This window comes from Rana temporaria, chromosome 4 (assembly GCF_905171775.1).
Source record: "Rana temporaria chromosome 4, aRanTem1.1, whole genome shotgun sequence".
Lineage (NCBI taxonomy): Eukaryota > Metazoa > Chordata > Amphibia > Anura > Ranidae > Rana > Rana temporaria.
The window spans coordinates 475,016,362-475,042,432 of record NC_053492.1 but is presented as its reverse complement, the minus strand read 5'-3'; the positions used below and the strand labels follow the sequence as shown (position 1 = coordinate 475,042,432).

Below are 26,071 nucleotides of genomic sequence, written 5' to 3'. Positions count from 1 at the left end.
TCCACAGCCAACCAGCTGCTGTTATTCAGATGGCCGACGCTCATCAGGGGGGCCGGTCATCTGAATAGTGGGCAGCGGCACAAAACATAGATACATGCAATGCACGAATCTATGTATCGTTTTCAGTGGCGGTGCGAGAGCCAGAGGGGGCGGCGCTCCTGCGCCCTCTATGGATGCACCGCCACTGAGTTGGCGTGTGATTTCTCACTGTTGCCAGTAGATGTCACTGGCTAGCTGGCCGCCCACTGTACATGATGTTAATATTTATCAGTGTGTTACCCCCGATCCTCCGGGATCCTGCGCACACCGGCCCAGCGCCACCAGATGGGCGTTCAGTCCTCTCCCGACCGCGTTCAGAAAGGCCACATTGAGCGGAATCCCAAACAAAGCGTAGAAGACACAAAAGATTTGTCCAGCCGTCGTACTCGGGTACAAATGTCCGTAACCTGCAGAGGACGAGAAGAATATCAGCAGCAAAACATTCCGAACATAAAATATTCACAGGGTGAAGAGGAACACTACGGAGAGGCGCCCTCAGATATTCAATACCCAATTTAGAAATTGGATGAAAGGTTTAGCACTGGGAGACATTTTTTTGAAAGATAAAAGTGTATTTTATTTACAGCGGAACCTCGGATTACGAGTATAGGGCTAGATTCACACAGCCCGCCCTAACTTTGCGGCGGCGTAGTGTATCGTGTTTACACTACGCCGCCATAAGTTAGCGAGGCAAGTACATGATTCACAAAGTACTTGCCTGCTAAGTTACGGCGGCGTAGCCTAAAGCAAGTGAGCGTAAGGGCGCCTAATTCAAAATAGGCTAAGGGGGCGTGTTCTATGTTAATTTGTGTTGACCTGACGTGATTGGCGTTTTTTTGGAACAGCGCATGCGCCGTCCGCCTACATATCCCAGTGTGCATTGCGGCAAAGTATGCCGCACGGGCCTATTGGTTTCGACGTGGACGTAAAGGACGTAAATCCCTATTCACGGACGACTTACGCAAACAACGTAAAATTTTCAAATTTAGACGCGGGAACGACGGCCATACTTAACATTGGACCTAGGGGGCATCTTTATCTTTAGGCGGCCTATCTCTTACGGAAACGGCTGCCACTGACATCACCAGTGACACCAACAAAAGTGATCAGTGATAATACTATACACTGTGGGCTAGATTCAGCAACAAGTTACGGCGGCGTATCTGGAGATACGCCGCCGTAATTTCAAATCTGCGCCGTTGTATCTTTACGCCGATTCTCAAAGGCAGATACGTTGAAAAAATAGGCTTCCTCCGTAACTTGAATACGGCGGCGTATAATTGTGTGCAATTTTACACTAGGGGCGCTTCCGTTGTTTTCGGCGTAGAATATGCAAATGACCTAGATACGCCGATTCACAAACGTACGTACGCCCGGCGCAATTTTGTTACGTCGTTTACGTTAGGCTTTTTCGGCGTAAGGTTACTCCTGCTATTAGGAGGCGCAGCCAATGTTAAGTATGGACGTCGTTCCCGCTTCGAATTTTGAATTTTTTACGTCGTTTGCGTAAGTCGTTCGCGAATAGGGCTGGACGTCATTTACGTTCACGTCGAAAGCAATGACGATTTGCGGCGGAATTTCGAGCATGCGTACTGTGATTCTTTTATGAACGGCGCATGCGCCGTTCTTAAAAAACGTAAAATACACGGGGTCACTATTAATTTAAATAAAACACGCCCCCCTCATCCTCATTTGAATTAGGCGCGCTTACGCCGGCCCCATTTACGCTACGCCGCCGTAAGTTAGGAGGCAAGTGCTTTGTGAATACAGCACTTGCCTCTCTAACTTATGGCGGCGCAGCGTAAATACGATACGCTGCGCCGCCGTAACAATAGGCAAATCTACCCCTGTCACTGTACTAATGACACCGGCTGTCAAGGGGTTAAAAAAAAAGAGAGATCGCTCCCTTAGTACAGAGCCCTGTGTTGATTGTCAGCACAGGGCTCTAGGCTGTGATTGGACACTACAAGCGCTATATTTTAAAAAATCTTAACTCGGTTTGCGAGTGTTGTCTTGTAAAACAAGCAGGAAAATTTATCCACCAATTTATATCCGGCGTAACGACTGACTTCTCAGACATCAGATATTATCAGACGTCTACTGATGCCAACCCAGCTCCCGCGCGCCCAGACATGGCGGTTCAGACTCCATCGGGGGGGTTGGGAGCAGAATGCACATCCCTATTACTCCGGATACTTTCAGTAAAGAAAGAACGAGAACTCTGGCGCCCTCTGCTGTGCTCATTACTGTACTGCAATGCAATCCATCACAGAGACACTTCCCTGCCCAGCCTGGACCATTTCTGAGTACTAAAAATACTTAAAGCGCTTAGAATAAAAATCTACAGCAAGCAAACACTTGTCCAATTTTTTAAAATGTTATTTTTTTTAATTTTTTATTTGAACTTGAAGGATCCTGTTAACCAATCAGCACCCTTTAGCTGAGGTCAGATTTGTAATGGGAGAGGTTATATGCAGGATAGGGATTATTTCTGGAGTTCTACTTTAAGGGTAAATTCAGGTGTCTGCCTTATGGCCACTTTAATAACGACACCCCCATCCACCCCAAAACGAAAACAGGTGAAACAGAGCTACTACCTAGTGGCGGCTGGTGCTCAATTTTCTTGGGGGGGGCGTGGCCTCCCCAGCCAACTACCACCCCTAAGCTCACTCACTCCCTCAAACGATCGCCCGTCGCTCCCGCCAGGCCCCCTGCCAGCCCCTGCACTTACCCCATCTAGGTCGCGGCTCCCCCCCCCCTGCGTCTCTTCCCGAGTCCCGGCGGTTGCTTCTTCTCCCAGATAATCAGGACTTAGAACCCGTGGCCAATCGGGTCTTAGAACTCCCAGCCAATCGGGTCTTAGAATTCCCGGCCAATCGGGTCTGAGCAGGGCAGGATTCATCATTGGGCTTGACTGGGCTCAAGCCCATGGGCCCCGGGCTCAATTGCGGCAACCCCCTCCCACAATTTTGCCGCAATCCCCTCCCACAATTTCGCAACAATTGCGAAAATTTCAGCACCCCCCGCTCAACAACTTCGGTGGATGGATGTAATTCTCGGCAGCTTCCAGCCCCCCCCCCCCCCCCGCTCAACAACTTCACTGCAGCTGTGTAAGGGGCCCCAAAATTACTGAAGGCAGCCCTGGGAAGAGGTATGAAGTCCGTCCAGCGGCTGTCCCCCCCCCCACTCAACAAGTATGATCGGTCGGCGCACTTGAACCCCAACCCCCCCCCCCCCCCCCGCTCTCAACAATTTCGACAACTATGATCGGTCACCCCCCCTTCTCTGCTCCAGGGGGCCTCTTCGATTATTAAGCCTAGGGGCCCCCACCACCCTAAGTCCTGCCCTGGGTCTCAGGACCCGCTTTCTGATTGGCTGGGAGGATAATCAGGAAGACATTAGCGAATATTATTTGCTAATGTCACACAACTGGGTGGGCTCGGGGCGCAGTGCTCTGCGCCCCAAGCCCACCCTTTTTAAAAGCCTCTGGCTCTAATCATGTGCTTCAAAAAAAAAACACTGGAATCCATGCGTCCAGCGCCCTGCATGTAGGTTAGGGTTCGGGCACATGGGTTAGGGGGGTGTGCCCTTGTACCCTGCATGAGCGGCGGCTACTGCTACTACCTCTTTAATCATCCTCAGCTTGCAGAGACAGCTGATAAGGTCCCTGATCACCTCCAATCTTCAAGCAATACGTAGAAAAAGCTGGGGCTCCAGTAAATCAGCTATAATCAAATGCTCTTTATTAAAGTTTGTGTAATACAGTCACGTGCAAAGCCAACGCGTTTCGTCCGTCAGGCTTTAGTCATGACTAAGGTCTGATGGCCGAAACACGTTGGGTTTGCACATGACTGTATTACACAAACTTTAATAAAGAGCATTTGATCATAGCTGACTTCCTTGAGCGCCAGCTTTTTCTACGTGTTGCTTGAAGATTGGAGGTGATCAGGGGGACCCTACACCCAGGGCCGGACTTACCATTGGCCTTGACTGGGCTCAAGCCCAGGGGCCCCACCCAATAGGGGGCCCCCTTTAAAAAAAAAAGGGGTCCGGAGGTCCCCGGGGGCCCCCAGGGACCTGGACGGCAACCCCCCTTTTTTTTATTTATTTTTTGTAAAAAAATGTTTTTTTTTATATATTTTTTATTTTTATATATATATAATATATATATATATATATATATATATATATATATATATATATATATATTATTATTATTATTAAAGGGCCCAGGGGTCTCCAGGGCCCCCGGATGGCAACCCACCTTTTTTATTTTTTTATAAAAAAAATTACATTTTTTTTTATATATATATATATATATTTTTTTATTAAAGGGCTCAGAGGTCCCCAGGGCCCCATGTGGCAACCCCCCCTTTTTTATTTTTTTTATAAATGTTTATTTTTTTATTTTTGTTTATTTTTTTATTTTTTATTAAAAGGCCCAGAGGTCCCCAGGGCCCCGGATGGCTACATATATTGATATATATTTGTTTTCTTCTTTATTTCTTCTTTTTTTTGTAAAGGCCCCCCCGCTTCTCAATTTGCGGCAGCCCCCACGCTTCTCAATTTCAGGCGGCAGCACCCCCACCCCCCCTAGGTTCTCTGCTTCAGGGGGCCCATGCCTTAAGCTGTGCAAGGGGCCCCAAAATTCCTGATGGCGGCCCTGCGCATACCTCCCAACACGCACGGATTCTGTGGGACTTTCCCGCACAGACAGCTTCTTCCCGCAGTCCCGCAAAAGGGTTAAATTTCCCGCACTGCAAGAGGAGGCAGCACGGAAGCAGGAGGAACCGGAGTGGTGTGTGGAGGACTGTGGCTGCTGAAGGGAAGAAAGCCGACAGCCGGGCTAATGACAGTCTGTGGCCCCGGCTGTTGGCACAGGTGAGAGGCACTCCCCCCTCAACAACTGCAAAATCCCCCCCGCTCAACAACTTTAATGCGCTCCCCCCCCGCTCAACAACTTCAATTCGCCCCCCCCGCTCAACAACTTCGATCCCCCCCAATTCTCGGCTCCAGGGGGCCCCTTCAACACTCAAGCCCAGGGGCCCCCACCACCCTAAGTCCTGCCCTGCCTACACCCTACACCTCCCCCACCACCAACACCAACATCACCACCCCCTACCACCTGCACGTCCTCTTCTTCCATCCCCATTCAGCCATTAGGAGATAGTATGTGTTGGTCAAGATTTGGAGCTTACACTGGACTGAGAACTCTCTCCCTGCTCCAATGTAACGGAACCTGGTGGTGGCTAAGTGGGCCCCTGCTCTTTCCCCAAAGCAGCTGGTCCTTGAGCCCGGGCTGCCCCTCTACATCCCAGATATCCCCCAGCACTCTGACCCCTCTATACCCCAGATATCCCCCCAACACTCTGACCCCTCTACACCCCAGATATCCCCCAGCACTCTGACCCCTCTACACCCCAGATATCCCCCCCAGCACTCTGACCCCTCTATACCCCAGATATCCCCCCAACACTCTGACCCCTCTACACCCCAGATATCCCCCAGCACTCTGACCCCTCTATACCCCAGATATCCCCCCAACACTCTGACCCCTCTACACCCCAGATATCCCCCCAGCACTCTGACCCCTCTACACCCCAGATATCCCCCCCAGCACTCTGACCCCTCTACACCCCAGATATCACCCCAGCACTCTGACCCCTCTACACCCCAGATATCCTCCCAGCACTATGACCCCTCTACACCCCAGATATCCCCCCAGCACCCTGACCCCTCTACACCCCAGATATCTCCCCAGCACTCTGACCCCTCTACACCCCAGATATCCCCCCAGCACTCTGACCCCTCTACACCCCAGATATCCCCCCAGCACTCTGACCCCTATACACCCCAGATATCCCCCCAGCACTCTGACCCCTATACACCCCAGATATCCCCCCAGCACTCTGACCCCTCTACACCCCAGATATCCCCCCAGCACTCTGACCCCTCTACACCCCAGATATCCTCCCAGCACTCTGACCCTTCTACACCCAGACATCCCCCCAGCACTCTGACCCCTCTACACCCCAGATATCCCCCCAGCACTCTGACCCCTCTACACCCCAGATATCCTCCCAGCACTCTGACCCTTCTACACCCAGACATCCCCCCAGCACTCTGACACCTCTACACCCCAGATATCTCCCCAGCACTCTGACACCTCTACACCCCAGATATCCCCCCAGCACTCTGACCCCTCTATACCCCAGATATCCCCCCAGCACTCTGACCCCTCTACACCCCAGATATCCCCCCAGCACTCTAACCCCTCTACACCCCAGATATCCCCCCCAGCACTCTGACCCCTCTACACCCCAGATATCACCCCAGCACTCTGACACCTCTACACCCCAGATATCTCCCCAGCACTCTGACACCTCTACACCCCAGATATCCCCCCAGCACTCTGACCCCTCTACACCCCAGATATCCCCCCAGCACTCTGACCCCTCTACACCCCAGATATCCCCCCAGCACTCTGATCCCTCTACATCCCAGATATCCCCCCAGCACTCTGACCCCTCTACACCCCAGATATCCTCCCAGCACTCTGACCCCTCCACACCCCAGATATCCCCCCAGCACTCTGACCCCTCTACACCCCAGATATCCCCCCAGCACTCTGACCCCTCTACACCCCAGATATCCCCCCAGCACTCTGACCCCTCTACACCCCAGATATCCCCCCAGCACTCTGACCCCTCTATATCCCAGATATCCCCCCAGCACTCTGACCCCTCTACACCCCAGATATCCCCCCAGCACTCTGACCCTTCTACATCCCAGATATCCCCCCAGCACTCTGACCCCTCTACATCCCAGATATCCCCCCAGCACTCTGACCCCTCTACACCCCAGATATCCCCCCAGCACTCTGACCTCTATACACCCCAGATATCCCCCCAGGACTCTGACCCCTCTACACCCCAGATATCCCCCCAGCACTCTGACCCCTCTACACCCCAGATATCCCCCCAGCACTCTGACCCTTCTACATCCCAGATATCCCCCCAGCACTCTGACCCCTCTACATCCCAGATATCCCCCCAGCACTCTGACCCCTCTACACCCCAGATATCCCCCCAGCACTCTGACCCCTCTACACCCTAGATATCCCCCCAGCACTCTGACCCCTCTACACCCCAGATATCCCCCCAGCACTCTGACCCCTCTACACCCCAGATATCCCCCCAGCACTCTGACCTCTCTACACCCCAGATATCCCCCCAGCACTCTGACCCCTCTACATCCCAGATATCCCCCCAGCACTCTGACCCCTCTACACCCCAGATATCTCCCCAGCACTCTGACCCCTCTACACCCTAGATATCCCCCCAGCACTCTGACCCCTCTACACCCTAGATATCTATGCTTTGGGGAGAGTGCAGGGGCCCCACATGCAGCTGGGGCCCCTGGGCAGTGCCCAGGTGTGCCCTCTCATTAAGACAGCCCTGACCACATGGGAGAAAGGGGTGTGACCACATGTCACCCCATACCCGGAAGTAGCAGGTATTTCTCCTGGCAGGTGTGTAAAGGCGAGGTAAGTATGCGCAGCTGCAGGACCCACCACCTAAGTTCACCTGTTACCATGCCCTGTGTAGACATCACATTGGTCGGTTTTGCTTTTCATGGCTCTCCAGCTGTGATCTTACCTATAGTAGTGATGACGGTCCCAGCGAAGAAGAAGGAGTTACTGAAGTCCCAGTTGCTGGGGTTGCTGGCGTTCCCTTTGGGGTTCAGTCCTTTCTCCCAGGCCTCTGTAATGATCTGCGGGAATGAGAATCAAAGAGTGTGAGGAGCGGCAGAGGAGGGAAGCGGATTTCCTCTGAATGACTCGGGAGAGCCGGGTGTGGGGCTCATTCACATACTGGGGGCTCTGTCTTCTTTTTCTATAAGTATTTTACAAAACTGCCGCAAGCGTATATGGAATCTTTCTTTTTTTATTATCTAGTGGGGAAAAGAGCGGCTCAGGTAGGGTGGGGAATTGGAGTCTATAAACCAGAGGCTCTGGATGGACAGTTGGATAAATGGCTCTATATTTAGGATGTATCCGGTCTATAAACCAGAGGCTCTGGATGGACAGTTGGATAAATGGCTCTATAGTTAGGATGTCTCTGGTCTATAAACCAGAGGCTCTGGATGGACAGTTGGATAAATGGCTCTATATTTAGGATGTATCCGGTCTATAAACCAGAGGCTCTGGATGGACAGTTGGATAAATGGTTCTATATTTAGGATGTATCCGGTCTATAAACCAGAGGCTCAGGATGGACAGTTGGATAAATAGTTCTATATTTAGGATGTCTCTGGTCTATAAACCAGAGGCTCTGGGTGGACAGTTGGATAAATGGCTCTATATTTAGGATGTATCCGTTCTATAAACTAGAAGCTCTGGATGGACAGTTGTATAAATGGCTCTATATTTAGGATGTATCTGGTCTATAAACCAGAAGCTCTGGATGGACAGTTGGATAAATGGTTCTATATTTAGGATGTATCCGGTCTATAAACCAGAGGCTCTGGATGAACAGTTGGATAAATAGTTCTATATTTAGGATGTATCCGGCCTATAAACCAGAGGCTCTGGATGGACAGTTGGATAAATGTCTCTATATTTAGAATGTATCCGGTCTATAAACCAGAGGCTCTGGATGGACAGTTGGATAAATGGATCTATGTCGCAGTCATGATAAAAATCGCTGATTGCCGCCATTACTAGTAAAAAAAATAAAAATATATGAATAAAAATGCCATAAAAATATCCCCTATTTTGCAGACGCTATAACTTTTGCGCAAACCAATCAATAAACTCTTATTGCGATTTTTTTTTTACTAAAAATATGTAGAAGAATACGTATCGGCCTAAACTGAGGGAAAAAAATGTATTTTTTTTTATATATTTCAGTGCAATTTAAAGTGCACTTTGCACTTGTAGGGCCGGGATTCAGGTAGAATTGCCCATTATTTACGGAGGCGCAGGGCAACGTTTTTGCCCTGCGCCCCCGCAAATTTGCTCTGCTGCCCTTGATTCACGGAGCAGAAGCTCCGTGAATTGCGCGGGCGCGCCGGCAAAATGCCCGGCGCTAGAGCACGCAATTTAAATGATCCCGTAGGGGGCGGGAATCATTTAAATTAGGCGCGTTCCCGCGCCGATCGTAGCACGCATGCTCCGTCGGGAAACTTTCCCGACGTGCATTGCGGCAAATGAAGTCGCAAGGACGTCATTTGCTTCAAAGTGAAGCGCCATTCACGATTCACTTACGCAAAGTACGTAAAATTTGAATTTCGCGACGCGGGAACGACGGGTATACGTAACATGGGCTGCCCCTGCTAATAGCAGGGGCAGCCTTGCGCAAAAACCGCCCTACGTAAACGACGTAAATTGCGTACGCAGAGCTCGCGCAACGTTGTGAATCGGTGTTAGCATGCAATTTGCATACTATACACTGAGCACAACGTGAACGCCACCTAGCGGCCACCGCAAGAATGCAGCCTAAGATATTCGGGCATAAGAGCCTTATGCCGCGCAGATCTTAGGCTGCAGTTGGCGTAACGAGGTTCCTGAATCAGGAGCACTCTTTACGCCGGGGCAAGTAAGCAATTGCGCTGTGTAACATATGGTTACACAGGCGCAATTGCTTCTTGAATCCGGCCCGTAGTGTATAGTAGATTTGCCTTTAGTAAAAAGGTGTCATTTCTGTCTGCTGCCTCCTTCCTCCGCTGTCAGCATCAGTCCCTTCTGACACCAAAAGAACACTCGCTGAGTGTAACTTCAGCTCCCTGCCCCCTTTTTTTTGTTTTTGTTCGTCAGCACCCAAAGCCCCCCCCCCCCCCCCGACCTCAAAGGGGCCCAGTGGTCCCCAGGGCCCCGGATGGCATCCCCCTTTTTTTCGTCAGCACCCAAACCCCCCACCCTCCCCACCTCAAAGGGGCCCAGTGGTCCCCAGGGCCCCCGATGGCATCCTCCTTTTTTTTTTCATCAGCACCCAAAGCCCCCCCAACCTCTAAGCAGCCCGGTGGTCCCCAGGGCCCCGGATGGCATCCCCCTTTTTTTTTTTACTTTTTTTTTTTCGTCAGCAATCAATGTCCCCCCCGACCTCTAAGGCCGGGTACTCACGACCAAACATGTATGGTGAAAGCGGTCCGTCGGACCGTTTTCACCATACATGTCTGCCAGAGGGCTTCTGTACGATGGTTGTACACACCATCGTACAGAAGTCCGCGCGTAAACAATACGCGGGCGTGTCCGCGTCGTCGCCGCGTCGATGACGCGGTGTCGCCGCGACAATGACGCGGCGACGCGGGCGGCCCGCCTTTAAAATGCTTCCACGCATGCGTCGAAGTCATTCGACGCATGCGAGGGACGGCGGGCGCCTGGACATGTACGGTAGGTCTGTACTGACGACCGTACATGTCCGAGCGGGCAGAATTCCAGCGGACGGTTTTAAAACAAGTCCAGGAATATTTGTCTGCTGGGAAAAGGCCCGGCGGGCAAATGTTTGCTGGAATTCGGCCCGCTCGCGCCCACACACGACCAAACATGTCTGCTGAAACTGGCCCGCGGACCAGTTTCAGCAGACATGTTTGGTCGTGAGTATGGGGCCTAAGGGGCGCGGTGGTCCCCAGCATGGCATCCCCCTGCTCCAGGGGGCCCATGCCTGAAGCTGTGTAAGGGGCCCCGAAATTCCTGATGGTGGCCCTGCATACACCAGTGGAATCTCGTTATCTCGTTCAAAGGTTTGTACAAAAATTCAAACAAATTGTTCCTCAAAGCATTTGATAGTACCATTAACCACTTAAGGACCACGCCTCTTTCTGAGTTTTTTTGCTAGAAATCACAAACATTATATATTTTTTTCTAACACCCTAGAGAATACAATGGTGGTTGTTGCAATACATTTTGTCACAACGTATTTGCACAGCGGTCATAAAAGCGCACTTTTTTTGGAAAAAAAAGTTTTTTTTTAGTTAAAAAATAAAACAATAGTAAAGTTAGCCCATTTTTTTATATATTGTGAAAGATGATGTTATGCCGAGTAAATTGATATCCAACATGTCACGCTTCAAAGTTGCGCCCGCTTGTGGAATGGCGACAAAATTTTACCCATAAAAATCTCCATAGGCGACGTTTAAAAACATTCTACAGGTTGCATGTTCTGAGATACAGAGGAGGTCTAGGGCTAGAATTATTGCTCTCGCTCTAAGGATCGCGGGTGATACCTCACATGTGTGGTTTGAACAGCGTTTTCATATGCGGGCGCTATTCACTCCCGCATATGAAAACATTTGTAATAGGAATAAAAGTGACCCAAAGATTTTTTATTTTATTTTTTAAAAACAGTGTCAAAATAAATAAAATAAAGTAAAATAATAAAGAAAAAATACATTTTTAAAGCGCCCCGCTGACGAGCTCGCGCGAGCTCGTCAGGATGGGGCGCTTTAAAAAAATAATTTTTCCTTATTTATTTTACTTTCTTTTATTTATTTTGACACTTTTTTAAAAAAAATAAAAAATCTTTGGGTCACTTTTATTCCCATTACAAATGTTTTCATATGCGGGAGTGAATAGCGCCCGCATATGAAAACGCTGAGAAAGTAGAGGGGAGGGGGGAGGGAGTGTATTGAAAGGCTAATGCTAGGAGAGGGCGTGGAACGACCATCAGCTACCATCTCCATCTACTTCTGGTAGAGAAATATGTAGCGTCTTAACCCACAGTGCCTTCAGATTGAATCTATAAAGCAGGGGTGGCCAATTTTTTTTCAAAGAGGGCCAGATTTGATGAAGTGAACATGAGTAAGGGCCGAACATTTTGCTGTCATTCTTTGAACCATTAAAATTTGGTCTAAGTGTGTTTGCCCGAGCACTAATACACGACCCAACAATAATTCTCTTGCCTTTGTGGCTGTGTGTGGTGAAGAGATGAGCTCAGGCGTATTATTTAGATATACCGTATTTATTGGCGTATAACACACACCTTAACGTTAGGAGGGAAGTTTCAGGAAAAAAATGTAAATAAAGAACTGTGAAGCAAAATAAGAGTCATTGCCCATGATTGCAGCCTTGCCATTGCCATGAATCCAGCCTTGCCATTGCCATGAATGCAGCCTCTTCATTGCCATGAATGCAGCATGATCGATGCCCATCTGCAGCCTCGGAGGGGAGGCGGGACGAGCGCCAACAGATTACATACAAGAGAATCTCCTGTTTACACAGCAGCCTCTTTAATACAATGTCCCGCCTCCTATGATAGATAGAGGAGTTGTCCAATGGCAGCCCAGGAGACACGACTTCCTATTACAGATGCCGCAGAGTAAACAGGAGATTCTCCTATATATAATTTGACAGCACTCAATACCCGCCCCTTCCTGTCCCCTCCAAGGCAGCACTGATAAATACAGTATATATCCAAACTACAAGGGGGGCCACATTAAACTGGAATGGGGGCCGCAATTGACCCCCGGGCCGGACTAAAGAGAATAGACGAGGAACAACGGCTAACCGTTGTCTTGTATCAGTTCTTGGTATCCTTGAGAGTTTCGGACTGTACTCGATTTTCTCTTGAGAGTTTCGGACAGTACTGGATTTTCTCTTGAGAGTTTCGGACAGTACTCGACTTTCTCTTGAGAATTTCGGACAGTACTCGATTTTCTCTTAAAAGTTTTGGACAGTACTGGATTTTCTCTTGAGAGTTTCGGACAGTACTCGATTTTCTCTTGAGAGTTCCGGAAAGTACTCGATTTTCTCTTGAGAGTTTTGGACAGTACTCGATTTTCTCTTGAGAGTTTTGGACAGTACTCGATTTTCTCTTGAGAGTTTCGGACAGTACTCGATTTTCTTTTGAGAGTTTTGGACAGTACTCGATTTTCTCTTGAGAGTTTCGGACAGTACTGGCTTTTCTCTTGAGAGTTTTGGACAGTACTGGATTTTCTCTTGAGAGTTTCGGACAGTACTCGGTTTTCTCTTGAGAGTTTCGGACAATACTCAATTTTCTTTCGAGAGTTTAGATACTTAAACCAGGCTTCCCATATATTCAAGAAGCTGGAGATGCTATATTGGGTGGTATAGATCAGCTCCTCCATCGCTGCAATGGGATTGATACTTTTCGCCCATTCTTTCATTGAAGGTGGCGATGTGGACCTCCAATGACAAGGCAATCATAGCCTAGCAGCGTTTATTAATATGCATAGCCACCTACTTATAGTATCTTTTCTTGGGTATTTTGGAGAGATGAAGGAGGTACAGTGCTGGTGAAAACTTCAGCGGGAGCAAGGAAATCGCAGTCCCTTTGGCCTTTTAGTGTATTGAGATGTCAATGAGCTCCTCAGCCTCACTTATTCAGAAGGGGGGGGGGGGGGAGTCATTGGTTTTATTGGCAAAGCTGTCACATTTGTAATCTTGTTTACTTGGCGAGATGTTTGCTCTCATGTTTGTACAAATTGACAAATCGTTTTCTTGTGGCTTGGAGTAAACACAGCCAGAGATACCGCCTGGCACCCTGCCTGGGTCAGTGGGCACACTGGCAGCTCTAGAACCATCATTAGTACCCATTATCTGAATGACCTTTCTGAAGGAAAATGTCAGACTAAGAACATGTCTGGAAAGGAAACGGTACAAGCAATATTTGCTTCATATCTGTGAAACATTCACAGATAGATATGGCAGGATAGTAAATGATCTGTAAAGTATGGCATTGCCATATAACAAAAAAGGTTCCTGATTTAACGGAATAGTAGCAAACCCATCGTATTTTGGAGCTGCTTTTACAAATCTTCCCGGTACACCATAAGAGGAACATTTAATGTCCAGGAGCCTGCAGCAAATCAACCTTGTGGACTGATCTTCCATTGAAGTCAATAAAGTCAGGCTGCACCTCGGAGACTGGAAGGAGCAAAGATCTCCCAACCACTGGACATTTGTCTGGTCAGTATGTCAGGGAGAGGGGGCCAAAAAGTAGGGGACAGAACGAAAAAAAAATGAAGAATATGATCCTTTTATACCCTTGTGGCCAACTGTTAAGTGCCTAAATTAGAACCATTTATCCAACTGCACACGCAGAGTCACTGGTTTATAGACCAAAATACATCCTGGCCTTCCATTAATGCTAATGGAGTCCATCAGGCTGCCCATGTGAAGAACCTGGAAAGTCTGGAAAGAGCAAAGATCTCCCAACCATTTATCCAACTGTCCATCCAGAGCCTCTGGTTTTTAGACCAGATACATCCTAAATATAGAGAAATATATCCAACTGTCCATCCAGAGCCTCTGGTTTATAGACCAGATACATCCTAAATATGGAACGGATTGTCCATCTGTCCATCCAGAGCCTCTGGTTTATAGACCAGATACATCCTAAATATGGAACGGATTGTCCACCTGTCCATCCAGAGCCTCTGGTTTATAGACCAGATACATCCTAAATATGAAACGGATTATCCAACTGTCCATCCAGAGCCTCTGGTTTCTAGGCCGGATACATCCTAATTATAGAGCCATTTATCCAACTGTCCATCCAGAGCCTCTAGTTTATAGACCAGATACATCCTAAATATGAAACGGATTATCCAACTGTCCATCCAGAGCCTCTGGTTTATAGATCAGATACATCTTAATATCCAACTGTCCATCTAGAGTAGGGGTCTCCAAATTGCGGCCCGAGGGCCAGATGTAGCCCTTTGCTAGCCTTTATCCGGCCCTTGGGGCACTATTCCTCCAAATGACATGAGGAACTATTCCTCCCACTGACACCAGCAATGGGGCACCATTTCTTCCACTGATACCAATGATGGAAAACTCCTCCTCCTACTAATACAAATAATGGGGCACTACTCCTAATACCAATAATGGGACACTACCCATCCTGCTGACAACCAACCCTGGGGCCATATTTATTCTCACTGATGTTGGGCCCAGGACTTTTTCTACCCCCACTGGCCACAATCCGGCCCTCCTAAAGTCTGAAGCACAGTAGATTGGCCCTTTGTTTGAAAAGTTTGGAGACCCCTGATCTAGAGCCTCTGGTTTATAGACCAGATAAATCCTAAATGTAGAACCAATTATCCAACTGTCCATCCAGAGCCTCTGGTTTATAGACTGGATACATCCTAAATATAGAGCCATTTATCAGATGAATCTGCCCAATAGAACATAGACAGCAATTAAACCTTGACAGATGTTCTAACCCTTACCCATTCAATACAAAATAAAAACTTGTCATAGTTACTAGACATGTGCACACTGAAATATTTAGTTTCGGAATTTCGTTTTCGTTCGGAAAATAAATGTATTTAGTTACTCCTGAAATTCGTTTTTATTTATGTTGTATTGGTAAAAAAATGCATTCGTCCAAAAATCAGAATGAATTAAGGTCGAATCTGTCAATTGAAAGCTTATGGCGTCTGTCGAATGCTCTAAGAAGATTCGACGAAGCAGCGAAACTGTACGACGTCGCGATCGTACATTTCCGGTCGAATGCTCCGCCCACAAGCTATAGTAGAATTCTAAGGTCGTATGACTAGTAATAATTTCATTTAAATAAGTATTATTACTAGTCAACCAACAGTAGAATTCATCTATAGCCTATGGGAGGAGCATTTGACCATAAATGTCCACTCGTGGCGATCGTATGTTTTTAGCTTATTCGTCGAATCTTCATGTCTCTATAATGTCGAATCTTTCCTCTCTATGTCGAATCTTTTCTCTCTATGTCGAATCTTTTCTCTCTATGTCGAATCTTTCCTCTCTATGTCGAATCTTTCCTCTCTATGTTGAATCTTTTCTCTCTATGTCAAATAATCTTGGACTAAGAGTTGGGTTAGGTACATTCAACCACAGGTTCGATAGACACAGATCGCTATTGTCAGCATCATGTCAAATCTTCTATCTATAATGAACTGTTGTCGCAACTAAACAAAAATAATGCATTTTTTATGTCTGATATTTCGGACTCTGCACGTTCGTTATCGTTTGTTAAAACGAACATGAAAATCCCCAAAATTCGGATGAAAATGCATTCGGATGCAAACGAATGCACATGTCTAATAGTTATCAATTATCTAAACCAGGGTTTCTCAACTAGGGTTACTCCACAGGTTGCTAGGGGTTCCTTGAGATAAGTTCCCGCTGACACCATTGATCACTTTAGCCATCTGTAATGCCACGTACACGCGATCAGATTTTCCGTCGGAAAAACCTTGGATGTTTTTTCCGACGGAATTCCGCTCAAGCTTGGCTTGCATACACACGGTCACACAAAAGTTCTCTGAACTTTCGACCGTCAAGAACGCAGTGACGTACAACACTACGACGAGCCGAGAAAATTAAGTTCAATGCTTCCGAGCATGCGTCGAATTGTTTCCAAACATGCGTCGGAATTTTGCGCGTCGGAATTGCTACAGACGATCGGAATTTCCGTTCGGAATTTTTTCCGTCGGAAAAATAGAGAACCTGCTCTCAATCTTTTGCTGGCGGAAATTCCGACAGCAAAAGTCCGATAGAGCATACACACTGTCGGAATATCAAAAGCTCACATCGAACATTTGTTGTCGGAAATTCTGATCGTGTGTACGTGGGGATTACCCATTTAATAGAAAATAAAAACTTGTCATAGTTATCAATTATCTAAACCATGGTTTCTCAACTAGGGTTCCTCCAGAGGTTGCTAGGGGATCCTTGGGATAAGTTCCCACTGACACCATTGATCATTTTAGCCATCTATAAGTGGGTAATTCTTCCCAATGACCACAAGTGTAAGGAACATTCTTTCCACTGATCACCAATGTAAGGAACATTCTTCCCACTGATCACCAATGTAAGGAACATTCTTCCCACTGATCACCAATGTAAGGGACATTCTTCTCACTGATCACCAATGTAAGGAACATTCTTCCCACTGATCACCAATGTAAGGAACATTCTTCTCACTGATCACCAATGTAAGGAACATTCTTCTCACTGATCACCAATGTAAGGGACATTCTTCCCACTGATCACCAATGTAAGGAAAATTCTTCTCACTGACCACCAATGTAAGGGACATTCTTCTCACTGATCACCAATGTAAGGGACATTCTTCTCACTGATCACCAATGTAAGGGACATTCTTCCCACTGATCACCAATGTAAGGAACATTCTTCTCACTGATCACCAATGTAAGGGACATTCTTCTCACTGATCACCAATGTAAGGGACATTCTTCTCACTGATCACCAATGTAAGGAACATTCTTCTCACTGATCACCAATGTAAGGAACATTCTTCTCACTGATCACCAATGTAAGGGACATTCTTCTCACTGATCACCAATGTAAGGAACATTCTTCTCACTGATCACCAATGTAAGGAACATTCTTCTCACTGATCACCAATGTAAGGAACATTCTTCTCACTGATCACCAATGTAAGGGACATTCTTCTCACTGATCACCAATGTAAGGGACATTCTTCTCACTGATCACCAATGTAAGGGACATTCTTCCCACTGATCACCAATGTAAGGAACATTCTTCCCACTGATCACCAATGTAAGGAACATTCTTCCCACTGATCACCAATGTAAGGGACATTCTTCTCACTGATCACCAATGTAAGGAACATTCTTCCCACTGATCACCAATGTAAGGAACATTCTTCCCACTGACCACCAATGTAAGGAACATTCTTCCCACTGATCACCAATGTAAGGAACATTCTTCCCACTGACCACCAATGTAAGGAACATTCTTCCCACTGATCACCAATGTAAGGAACATTCTTCTCACTGATCACCAATGTAAGGAACATTCTTCCCACTGACCATCACACTTATGTATCATGAGCTGCAGATGTAGATTTTTAGCAGGGGATTCCCTGAGACCAGAAGGTTATTTCAAGGGTTCCTCTGTGTTAAAAAGACTGAGAGGCTGTCTACGTATAGTGGCCTTTACCATCATTTAAGATATGACATTTATGGCCATTTGTTGGACGTAAACTCTACAAAAGTTGCATTTCGTACCTGTACAAATTGTTCGATTGCCCCCGCGTCCAGGCAGGTGTAATTCTGAAGGAAGCTAAGTTTGGCAAGCTGGAACTTATCCCTGGAATTGGCTTCGGCTTGTTTCTCCAGAATCTGAAACATCATGGCGCCCACGAAGAGATATACGAAGTAGCCCAGGGACAGGGCGACTCCTAGCATGGTCTGCCGGCTGCAGAGGAATATCTGACACATGGCTGAAGCCTCTGGACCACGGCGAAGGCTTATTATCTACAGACCATCCTGGTGTGAAGCTGTTGGGTGTCCACCAAAGTTTAATGATCGAAGAGCTTACGTTACCTCCTTATGTTTGTTGGGAATGGGGCTCCGTCTTGTTGGCTTGTCAAACAAGAGGACATTATTCCCATCTTCGGAAAGTTGGGGGAACACGTGGTGAAGCTCGGTCAGACCTTATAATAGGTTTTTGTTGTAGAAGAACTTGGAAATCACCTGGCCTCAGGTGGCGAGGTCCTTCTTCTCTCTTTGCCTTCCCTCTCGGCCCTTCTTCTCTCTTTGCCTTCTCTCTCTCTGCCCTTCTTCCCTCTCTGCCCTTCTTCTCTCTCTCTGCCCTTCTCTTTTTGCTCAGATAGACAATCTGGAGAAGTTTGTGTGTTCCAGATAATGGATCATCTGCCCGAGAAGAAGATAACGTGACTTCCACATCACCCAACTCAGAAGGAAGCTGGTTAATCTTTAGCTTTGAAAAGTCATGGCATATAGATCGACTTCATTTGAAAAGCCGCAGAAGAGGCTAAATACAAATAGTCACACTGGAGATTCTGATAAATGTGACATTTTCACGGATAGCTACACCGCGGCTCTCTTTCAAAAGCTCAATTCCAGGAAAACAGCTACATATGCAGATGAAATACATACATGAGGGGGGGGGGGGGGGGGGGGGGCTGTTTTTCCTGGCAAGGAATTTGCATTTATGTCTATCCAGTTCTGAGATTTACACAGCTCTGCCACATAGTGGAGCCCTGTCTGGCAGGGCAGGAGACCTACATTTTCTCTGCTGTAGTTAACCACTTAAGGACCGAGCCTATTTTCTAGACTCGGTTTAAAAACAATTTTTTTTGCTAGAAAATTACTTAGAACCCCCAAACATTATACATTTTTTTTCTAACACCCTAGAGAATAAAATGTCGGTCATTGCAATACTTTCTGTCACACCGTATTTGCGCAGCGGTCTTACAAGCGCACTTTTTTTGGGGAAAAAATACACTTTTTTGAATTAAAAAATAAGACAACAGTAAAGTTAGACCAATTTTTTTTTTATATTGTGAAAGATAATGTTACGCAGAGTAAATTGATACCCAACGTGTCACGCTTCAAAATTGCGCCCGCTCGTGGAATGGCGACAAACTTTACCCTTAAAAATCTCCATAGGCGACGTTTAAAAATATTCTATAGGTTGCATGTTTTGAGTTACAGAGGAGGTCTAGGGCTAGAATTATTGCTCTCTCTCTAACGATCGTGGCGATACCTCACATGTGTGGTTTAAACGCCGTTTTCATATGCGGGCGCTACTCACGTATGCGTTCGCTTCCTGCGCGTGAGCTCGTCGGGACGGGGCGCTTTAAAAAAAAAATTTTTTTTATTTATTTGACTTTATTTTATTTTATTGATTCTAAAACAGTTTTTTTTTTTTTTTTTGAATTGGTCCTCTTAAATATGAGATCTGGGGTAAAAATAAATAAATAATAATAATGCAATAAAAAAAAAAAAAATTGTCATTTGAGAAAATGACAACAACAAAATGTCCCTTTAAGACTTATGGGTGGAAGTGATGTTTTGATGTCACTTCCGCCCTGCTATGGTATGGAGACGGGTGGGGGCCATCTTGCCCTCACTTGTATCCATACCTAACAGGACCCGATCACCTCCTCTGCTACCGACGTCTCCGGTAAGCGGCGGAGGGCACGGAAGACCGGTGGGAGGGGGGCCCTCTCCCGCCGCCGGTAGCGGTGATCTTGCAGCGAATCTGTCGCAGAGACCACCATTATCGTAAACAAGACCGCCCGCTGAAAATATGGATATCTTGGTGGTGGCAGCAGCTGCTGCCCTTACCGAGATATCCATCTTTAAAGTGCAGACGTAAATATACAGGAGCTGGTCCTTAAAGCGGGATTCCACCGGCGATTTTTTTTTTCAAGTCAGCAGCTACAAACACTGTAGCTACTGACTTTTAATAAGGACACTTACCTGTCCTAGGTGCCTGCGATGTCAGCTAGGGTGACCACGTTTCCAAACTACAATTCAGGGACACCCCCCTTCCCAAAACTCAGCTTGTGCTGTAACAAATCACAGCACAGTGATTGGAGAAATTATAAATCCCGTCTCTTGTTTCCAATCACAAGCAGGGGGCGGGATTGTGCTCCTCCAGGCATTCCCAGCCAGGACAAGTACTGTCAGTGAGTAAAGCGGTGATGTGAGGGCCTTTTTTTGGGGGCATCAGATTGGCCCGGGGGGGGGGGGGGGGGCTGTGTCAGTTTCATTCCGGGACACTGTATTGCCCTGGAATGAAGGTGCCCGGGACAGACCTGCAAAATGCGGGTCTGTCCCGGGCAATCCGGGACACGTGGTCACCAGGGCTCAAGTCCTGTGGGAACGCGTGGGAACGGAGTTCCTGCACTTTTTTCACAGCAGGAACGCAGTTCCCTTTGCTGGACTAGAGCAGCCGAGCCGCCCGAGCCAATCCTTCACTAAGCGGCAATGCCCAGTCACTGTCAGGGGCAGGCGAACCTTAGTAATCCTTTATGTTACTGGCCGCTTCCTGTATATGGATTTATCGGGTAATATTCCGTCACTTCCTCAATGCTGCAATGTCTCCTGGGAGCTTTTGTCATTGTTCCCAGGAGACTTTGCGGAGATCTGTCGCGAGTTATCACAGGATTTAGAAAGAACTTGCTTTAAAAAAAAACATGCGTTTTAGTAATTATGCATATGAGGGTATAATTTTTTATTATTTTTTGGTGGGGGAGTGGATCTTGGGTGGGAGTTCCCACACTTTTTTCCCCAGGACTTGACCCCTGGTGGTCACCCTAATGTCAGCGCCTCCCGGGGCCGACACCTCGATCGTGGAGGGTCCAGGCACCGTCATCCTCACTAAGGGAAACAGGCAATGGAGCCTTGCGGCTTCACTGCCCGTTTCCTACTGCACATGCGCGAGGCTTTGTGAATAAGCGGCTGCCTCCTGGGATACACACAGTTCCCAGAAGGCAGCGCGCCACATTCCCCAAAAGACACCGCGAGGAGGACGAAGAAGAAGACCTGCCGTGGTGGAGGAAGAGGCAGATTAGCACGTTCCGCATAGCAATCGCCCTTTCTGGTGAGTAAAAAATATTGGCCCAGATTCAGTAAGCAATTGCGCCTGCGTAACCATAGTTACGCAGCGCAATTGCTGACTTGCGCCGGCGTAACGAGTTCTCCTGATTCAGAGAACTCGTTACGCCGACTGCAGCCTAAAATCTGCGTGGCATAAGGCTCTTATGCCACGCAGATTTTAGGCTGCATTCTTGCGTTGACCGCTAGGGGGCGCTCCCATTGTGGTCAGCGTATAGTATGCAAATTGCATACTTACGCCGATTCACAATGTTGCGCAGGGCCCTGCGTACGCAAGTTACGGAGTTTCCGTACGGCGTCTTTAGCGTAAGGCTGCAACTTCTAATAGTAGGGGCAGCCAATGCTAAAGTATACCCTCCGTTCCCGCGTCGTGAAATTTGAATTTCACGCCGTTTGCGTAAGTGATACGTGAATGGCGCTGGACGCCATTCACGTTCACTTTGAAGAAAATGACGTCCTTGTGACGTCATTTGCCGCAATGCACGTCGGGAAAGTTTCCCGACGGCGCATTGGCGCTTTACGATCGGCGCGGGAACGCGCCTAATTTAAATGATTCCCGCCCCCGGCGGGATCATTTACATTGCGCGCGCTTACGCCAGGCAATTTTGCCGGCGCGCCCTCGCAATTAACGGAGCTACTGCTCCGTGAATCGAGGGCAGCGCAAAATATTTGCGGGGGCGCAGGGCAAAATCGTTGCCCTGCGCCTCCGCAAATAGAGCGCAGATCTCTTTGAATCCGGGCCATTATTTTTTTCTATTTCAAAGGATTTTGGTGTCTTTTTTTAGGGTGGAACACACCACTTTAAGTGGTTAAGTAACTCTGAAGCCTTGTACACACGATCAGAGGAGAGCTTTTTTCCGGTAATCCTGGCCGTGTATGTATGCTCCTCGCAGTTTTTCCAATGGGACAAACTGCCCAAAAACCGCCAGACAGTGGGTCAGTCCCCGCCGGACTGTGGGGGCAGCGCGACGATCAGTGATGCAGGGTGTCAGTCTGACACCCTGCATCTCCGATCTTGGTAAAGGCTCTTTACCACATGATCAGCCGTGTCCAATCACGGCTGATCACGATGTAAACAGGAAGAGCCGTTGATTGGCTCTTCCTCACTCGTGTCTGACAGACGCGAGTAGAGGAGAGCCGATCGGTGGCTCTCCTGACAGGGGGGGTTCGCGCTGATTGTTTATCAGCGCAGCTCCCCACACTGGACCACCAGGACCACCAGGGAAGCCTCAAGCATGTGGATTGGCCAGGTATGTACCCCATGGCCATCCACATGTTAAAAAATATTCACAATGGATGCCAATCAGTGCCCACAAATGGGCACTGACTGGCAACATGGGCACAACGTGTAAAAAAGTGATGCCCAGCAATGCCACCATCAGTATAATCAGTGCCACCCTCAGTGTCCATCATTGCCACCTCTCAGTGCCCACCCATGCCCATCAGTGCCACCCATAAGTTCCCATCAGTGCCACCCATAAGTTCCCATCAGTGCTGCCTATGAATGCCCATCAGCGACGCCTATCAGTGACCATCAGTGCCGCCTATCAGTGACCATCTTCAGTGCCCATCAGTGCCATCTTATCAGTGCCACCTCATCGGTGCCCATCAGTGCAGCCATATCAGTGCCCATAATTGAAGAAGAAAACGTACTTATTTACAAAAAAATTAACAGAAAAAAATAAAAACTTTATTTTTTTTTCTAAATTTTCGGTCTTTTTTTAGTTGTTGCGCAAAAAATAAAAATCGCAGAGGTGATCAAATACCACCAAGAGAAAGCTCTATTTGTGGGAACAAAATGATAAAAATTTCATTTGTGTACAGTGTAGCACGACCGCGCAATTGTCATTCAAATTGCGACAGCGCTGAAAGCTGAAAATCGGCCTGGGCAGGAAGGTGTGTAAGTGCCCCCCGGTATGGAAGTGGTTAAAATTAAATTGTCATTTTAAATAATTTTTATTGACTTTGTGTTTTATCACCTTGGAGAAAATCCTTCCTGAGGACCCACAGTGTACACACACACTGTACATATTGGGGCAGATTCACATGCAATTGGACAGGCGCAGCGTATCAGAGATACGCTACGCCGCCGTATCTTACCTGGCGTAAATTCGAATCCAGGAAGAATTTGCGCCGTTTTTTTTCTGGTGGCGTATTTGAAATTGGGCGGGTTTCATTTAAATGAAGCGCGTCCCGCGCCGAATGAAATGCGTATGCGTCGTTCCTAAATTTCCCGCCGTGCATTGCGCTTTTTTTACTTAGACGTGACTTACGTTCCATCCCTATTCACGGACGACTTACGCAAAAAAAAAAAAATTCAAATTTCGACGCGGGAACGACGGCCATACTTTAACATGGCAAGTCTATCTATACGCCACAAAATTGGAGCTTTAACTATACGCCGGAAAAAGCCGACTACAGACGACGTAAGAGAATGCGACGACCGCGCATACGTTCGTGGATCGTCGGAAAAAGCTCATTTGCATACCCGACGCGGAAAACGACGCAAACTCCACCCTAGCGGACGCCGAAGTATTGCATCTACAATCCGAAGGCGTACGAAAGTTGCAGATATACAATAGATACAAGTCTGATATCATGAGGTATTGAAAATTTCCTATGAATACACTTCAACGCGTTACAATAAAAATATTAACACAAGTAATAAAAAGAAAAAAACAGAGAGGATGCATACCAACTTTAGGCATCAAAGGTAGTTACACTCACTGGCTACTTTATTATTAGGCAGGGCTTTTTTTTTTGCGGGAACGCGGGGGGAACGCAGTTCCTGCACCTCCAGCCCTCAATGGGCCAGATTCTCGTAGATCGGCGTATCTTTGCGGCGGCGTAACGTATCCTAGTTACGTTACGCCTCCGCAACTTAGACGGGCAAGTGCTGTATTCTCAAAGCACTTGCTCCGTAAGTTGCGGCGGCGTAGCGTAAATAGGCCGGCGTAAGCCCGCCTAATTCAAATGTGGAACAGGGGGGGCGTGTTTTATGTAAATAACTTGTGACCCGACGTGATTGACGTTTTCACGAACGGCGCATGCGCCGTCCGTGGAATATCCCAGTGTGCATTGCTCCAAAGTACGCCGAAAGGACGTTTTCGTTTCAATGTGAACGTAAATGACGTCCAGCCCCATTCACGGGCGACTTACGCAAACAACGTAACATTTTCAAAATTCGACGCAGGAATGACGTCCATACTTAACATTTGTACGCCTCATATAGCAGGGGTAACTTTACGCCCGGAAAAGCCTTACGTAAACGGCGTATCTGTACTGCGTCGGCCAGGTGTACGTTCGTGAATTCGCGTATCTAACTGATTTACATATTTCTAAGCGTAAATCAGCGTACACGCCCCTAGCGGCCAGCGTAAATATGCAGTTACAATCCGACGGCGTAAGAGACTTTCGCCGGTCGGATCTAATAGAAATCTATGCGTAACTGATTCTAAGAATCAGGCGCATAGATACGACGGCTCAGACTCAGAGATATGACCGGCCGGACTCAGCGATACGACGGCGTATCTCCTTTGAGAACCTGGGCCAATGTATTTTATGGCATGGTGTGCCTCGGTAGGGTGACCACATTTCCAAACTCAGGGACACGCCCCCTCTTACCTTCCCCCCCAAAAAAGATGAGGAGGGGTGGGGGGGGGGAAATGTAGTCTCAGGGTTGATGGGGAATTTGGCGGCGGGTTGTCAGCTGAATATGCCACTTGCCATCAGATGCAGTGCCACTTGCCGCCCATAGCCTGCCACCAGATGCAGTGCCACTTGCCACCCATAGCCTGCCACCAGATGCAGTGCCACTTTCCGCCCATAGCCTGCCACCAGATGCAGTGCCACTTGCCGCCCATAGCCTGCCACCAGATGCAGTGCCACTTGCCGCCCATAGCCTGCCATCAGATGCAGTGCCACTTGCCACCCATAGCCTGCCACCAGATGCAGTGCCACTTGCCACCCATAGCCTGCCACCAGATGCAGTGCCACTTGCCGCCCATAGCCTGCCACCAGATGCAGTGCCACTTGCCGCCCATAGCCTGCCATCAGATGCAGTGCCACTTGCCACCCATAGCCTGCCACCAGATGCAGTGCCACTTGCCACCCATCCTGGCCACTAGAGAAAGGCTGCTGGAGTCGAGAGACGCGGGGGGGTCGGCGGCCTTGGTACTGCTTGACCTCTCCGCGGCTTTCGATACTGTCAGCCACAAGATCCTCCTGGCTCGGCTGCAGGACGAGTTCTATATTACAGGCGTACCCCTTACTTGGATACGCAATTTCCTGACAGGCAGAACATTCCAAGTAATATTGGGCTCATTTAGGTCAGCGAGGGTGCCCCTTCTCTGCGGGGTCCCTCAGGGCTCGGCAATTTCACCGTGGCTGTTTAATTGCTATGTGAGGCCCGTGGTAGATATCATCTCTTCATGGGGATTGGCCACTCAGGTATACGCTGACGACATACAAATTGTGGCCAGTGATGCTCTCAACCCCACGGCAGCCCACCTTCTTTCCTGCTGCCTCTCATCTATCCAGACATGGATGAAGGACAATCGTTTGGCCCTGAACGTATCTAAAACTGAGGTACTTCTTACAGGTCCAACACAAAGTTTAAACCTGCTTGCAGAGTGGCCCGTATCAATGGGCCCGTGCCCCACTCCATCCAGCC

The 26,071-nt window shown here is 48.0% G+C and overlaps 1 protein-coding gene across 1 annotated transcript in view; it reads right to left on the bottom strand.

Moving 5' to 3' along the window:
• The window catches only part of KCNK16 (potassium two pore domain channel subfamily K member 16), a 28,206-nt gene extending 9,682 nt beyond the window's left edge, over positions 1–18,524 (bottom strand). Inside the window, exons 1-3 of the mRNA XM_040351837.1 lie at positions 18,037–18,524; positions 7,698–7,812; positions 280–446 (exon numbers count right to left, since the gene is read on the bottom strand). Of these exons, the coding sequence (XP_040207771.1) occupies positions 280–446; positions 7,698–7,812; positions 18,037–18,249 (495 nt within the window). The 5' untranslated portion in view covers positions 18,250–18,524. The remainder of the gene's footprint in view (positions 1–279; positions 447–7,697; positions 7,813–18,036) is intronic.
• Positions 18,525–26,071: the final 7,547 nt, after the last annotated feature.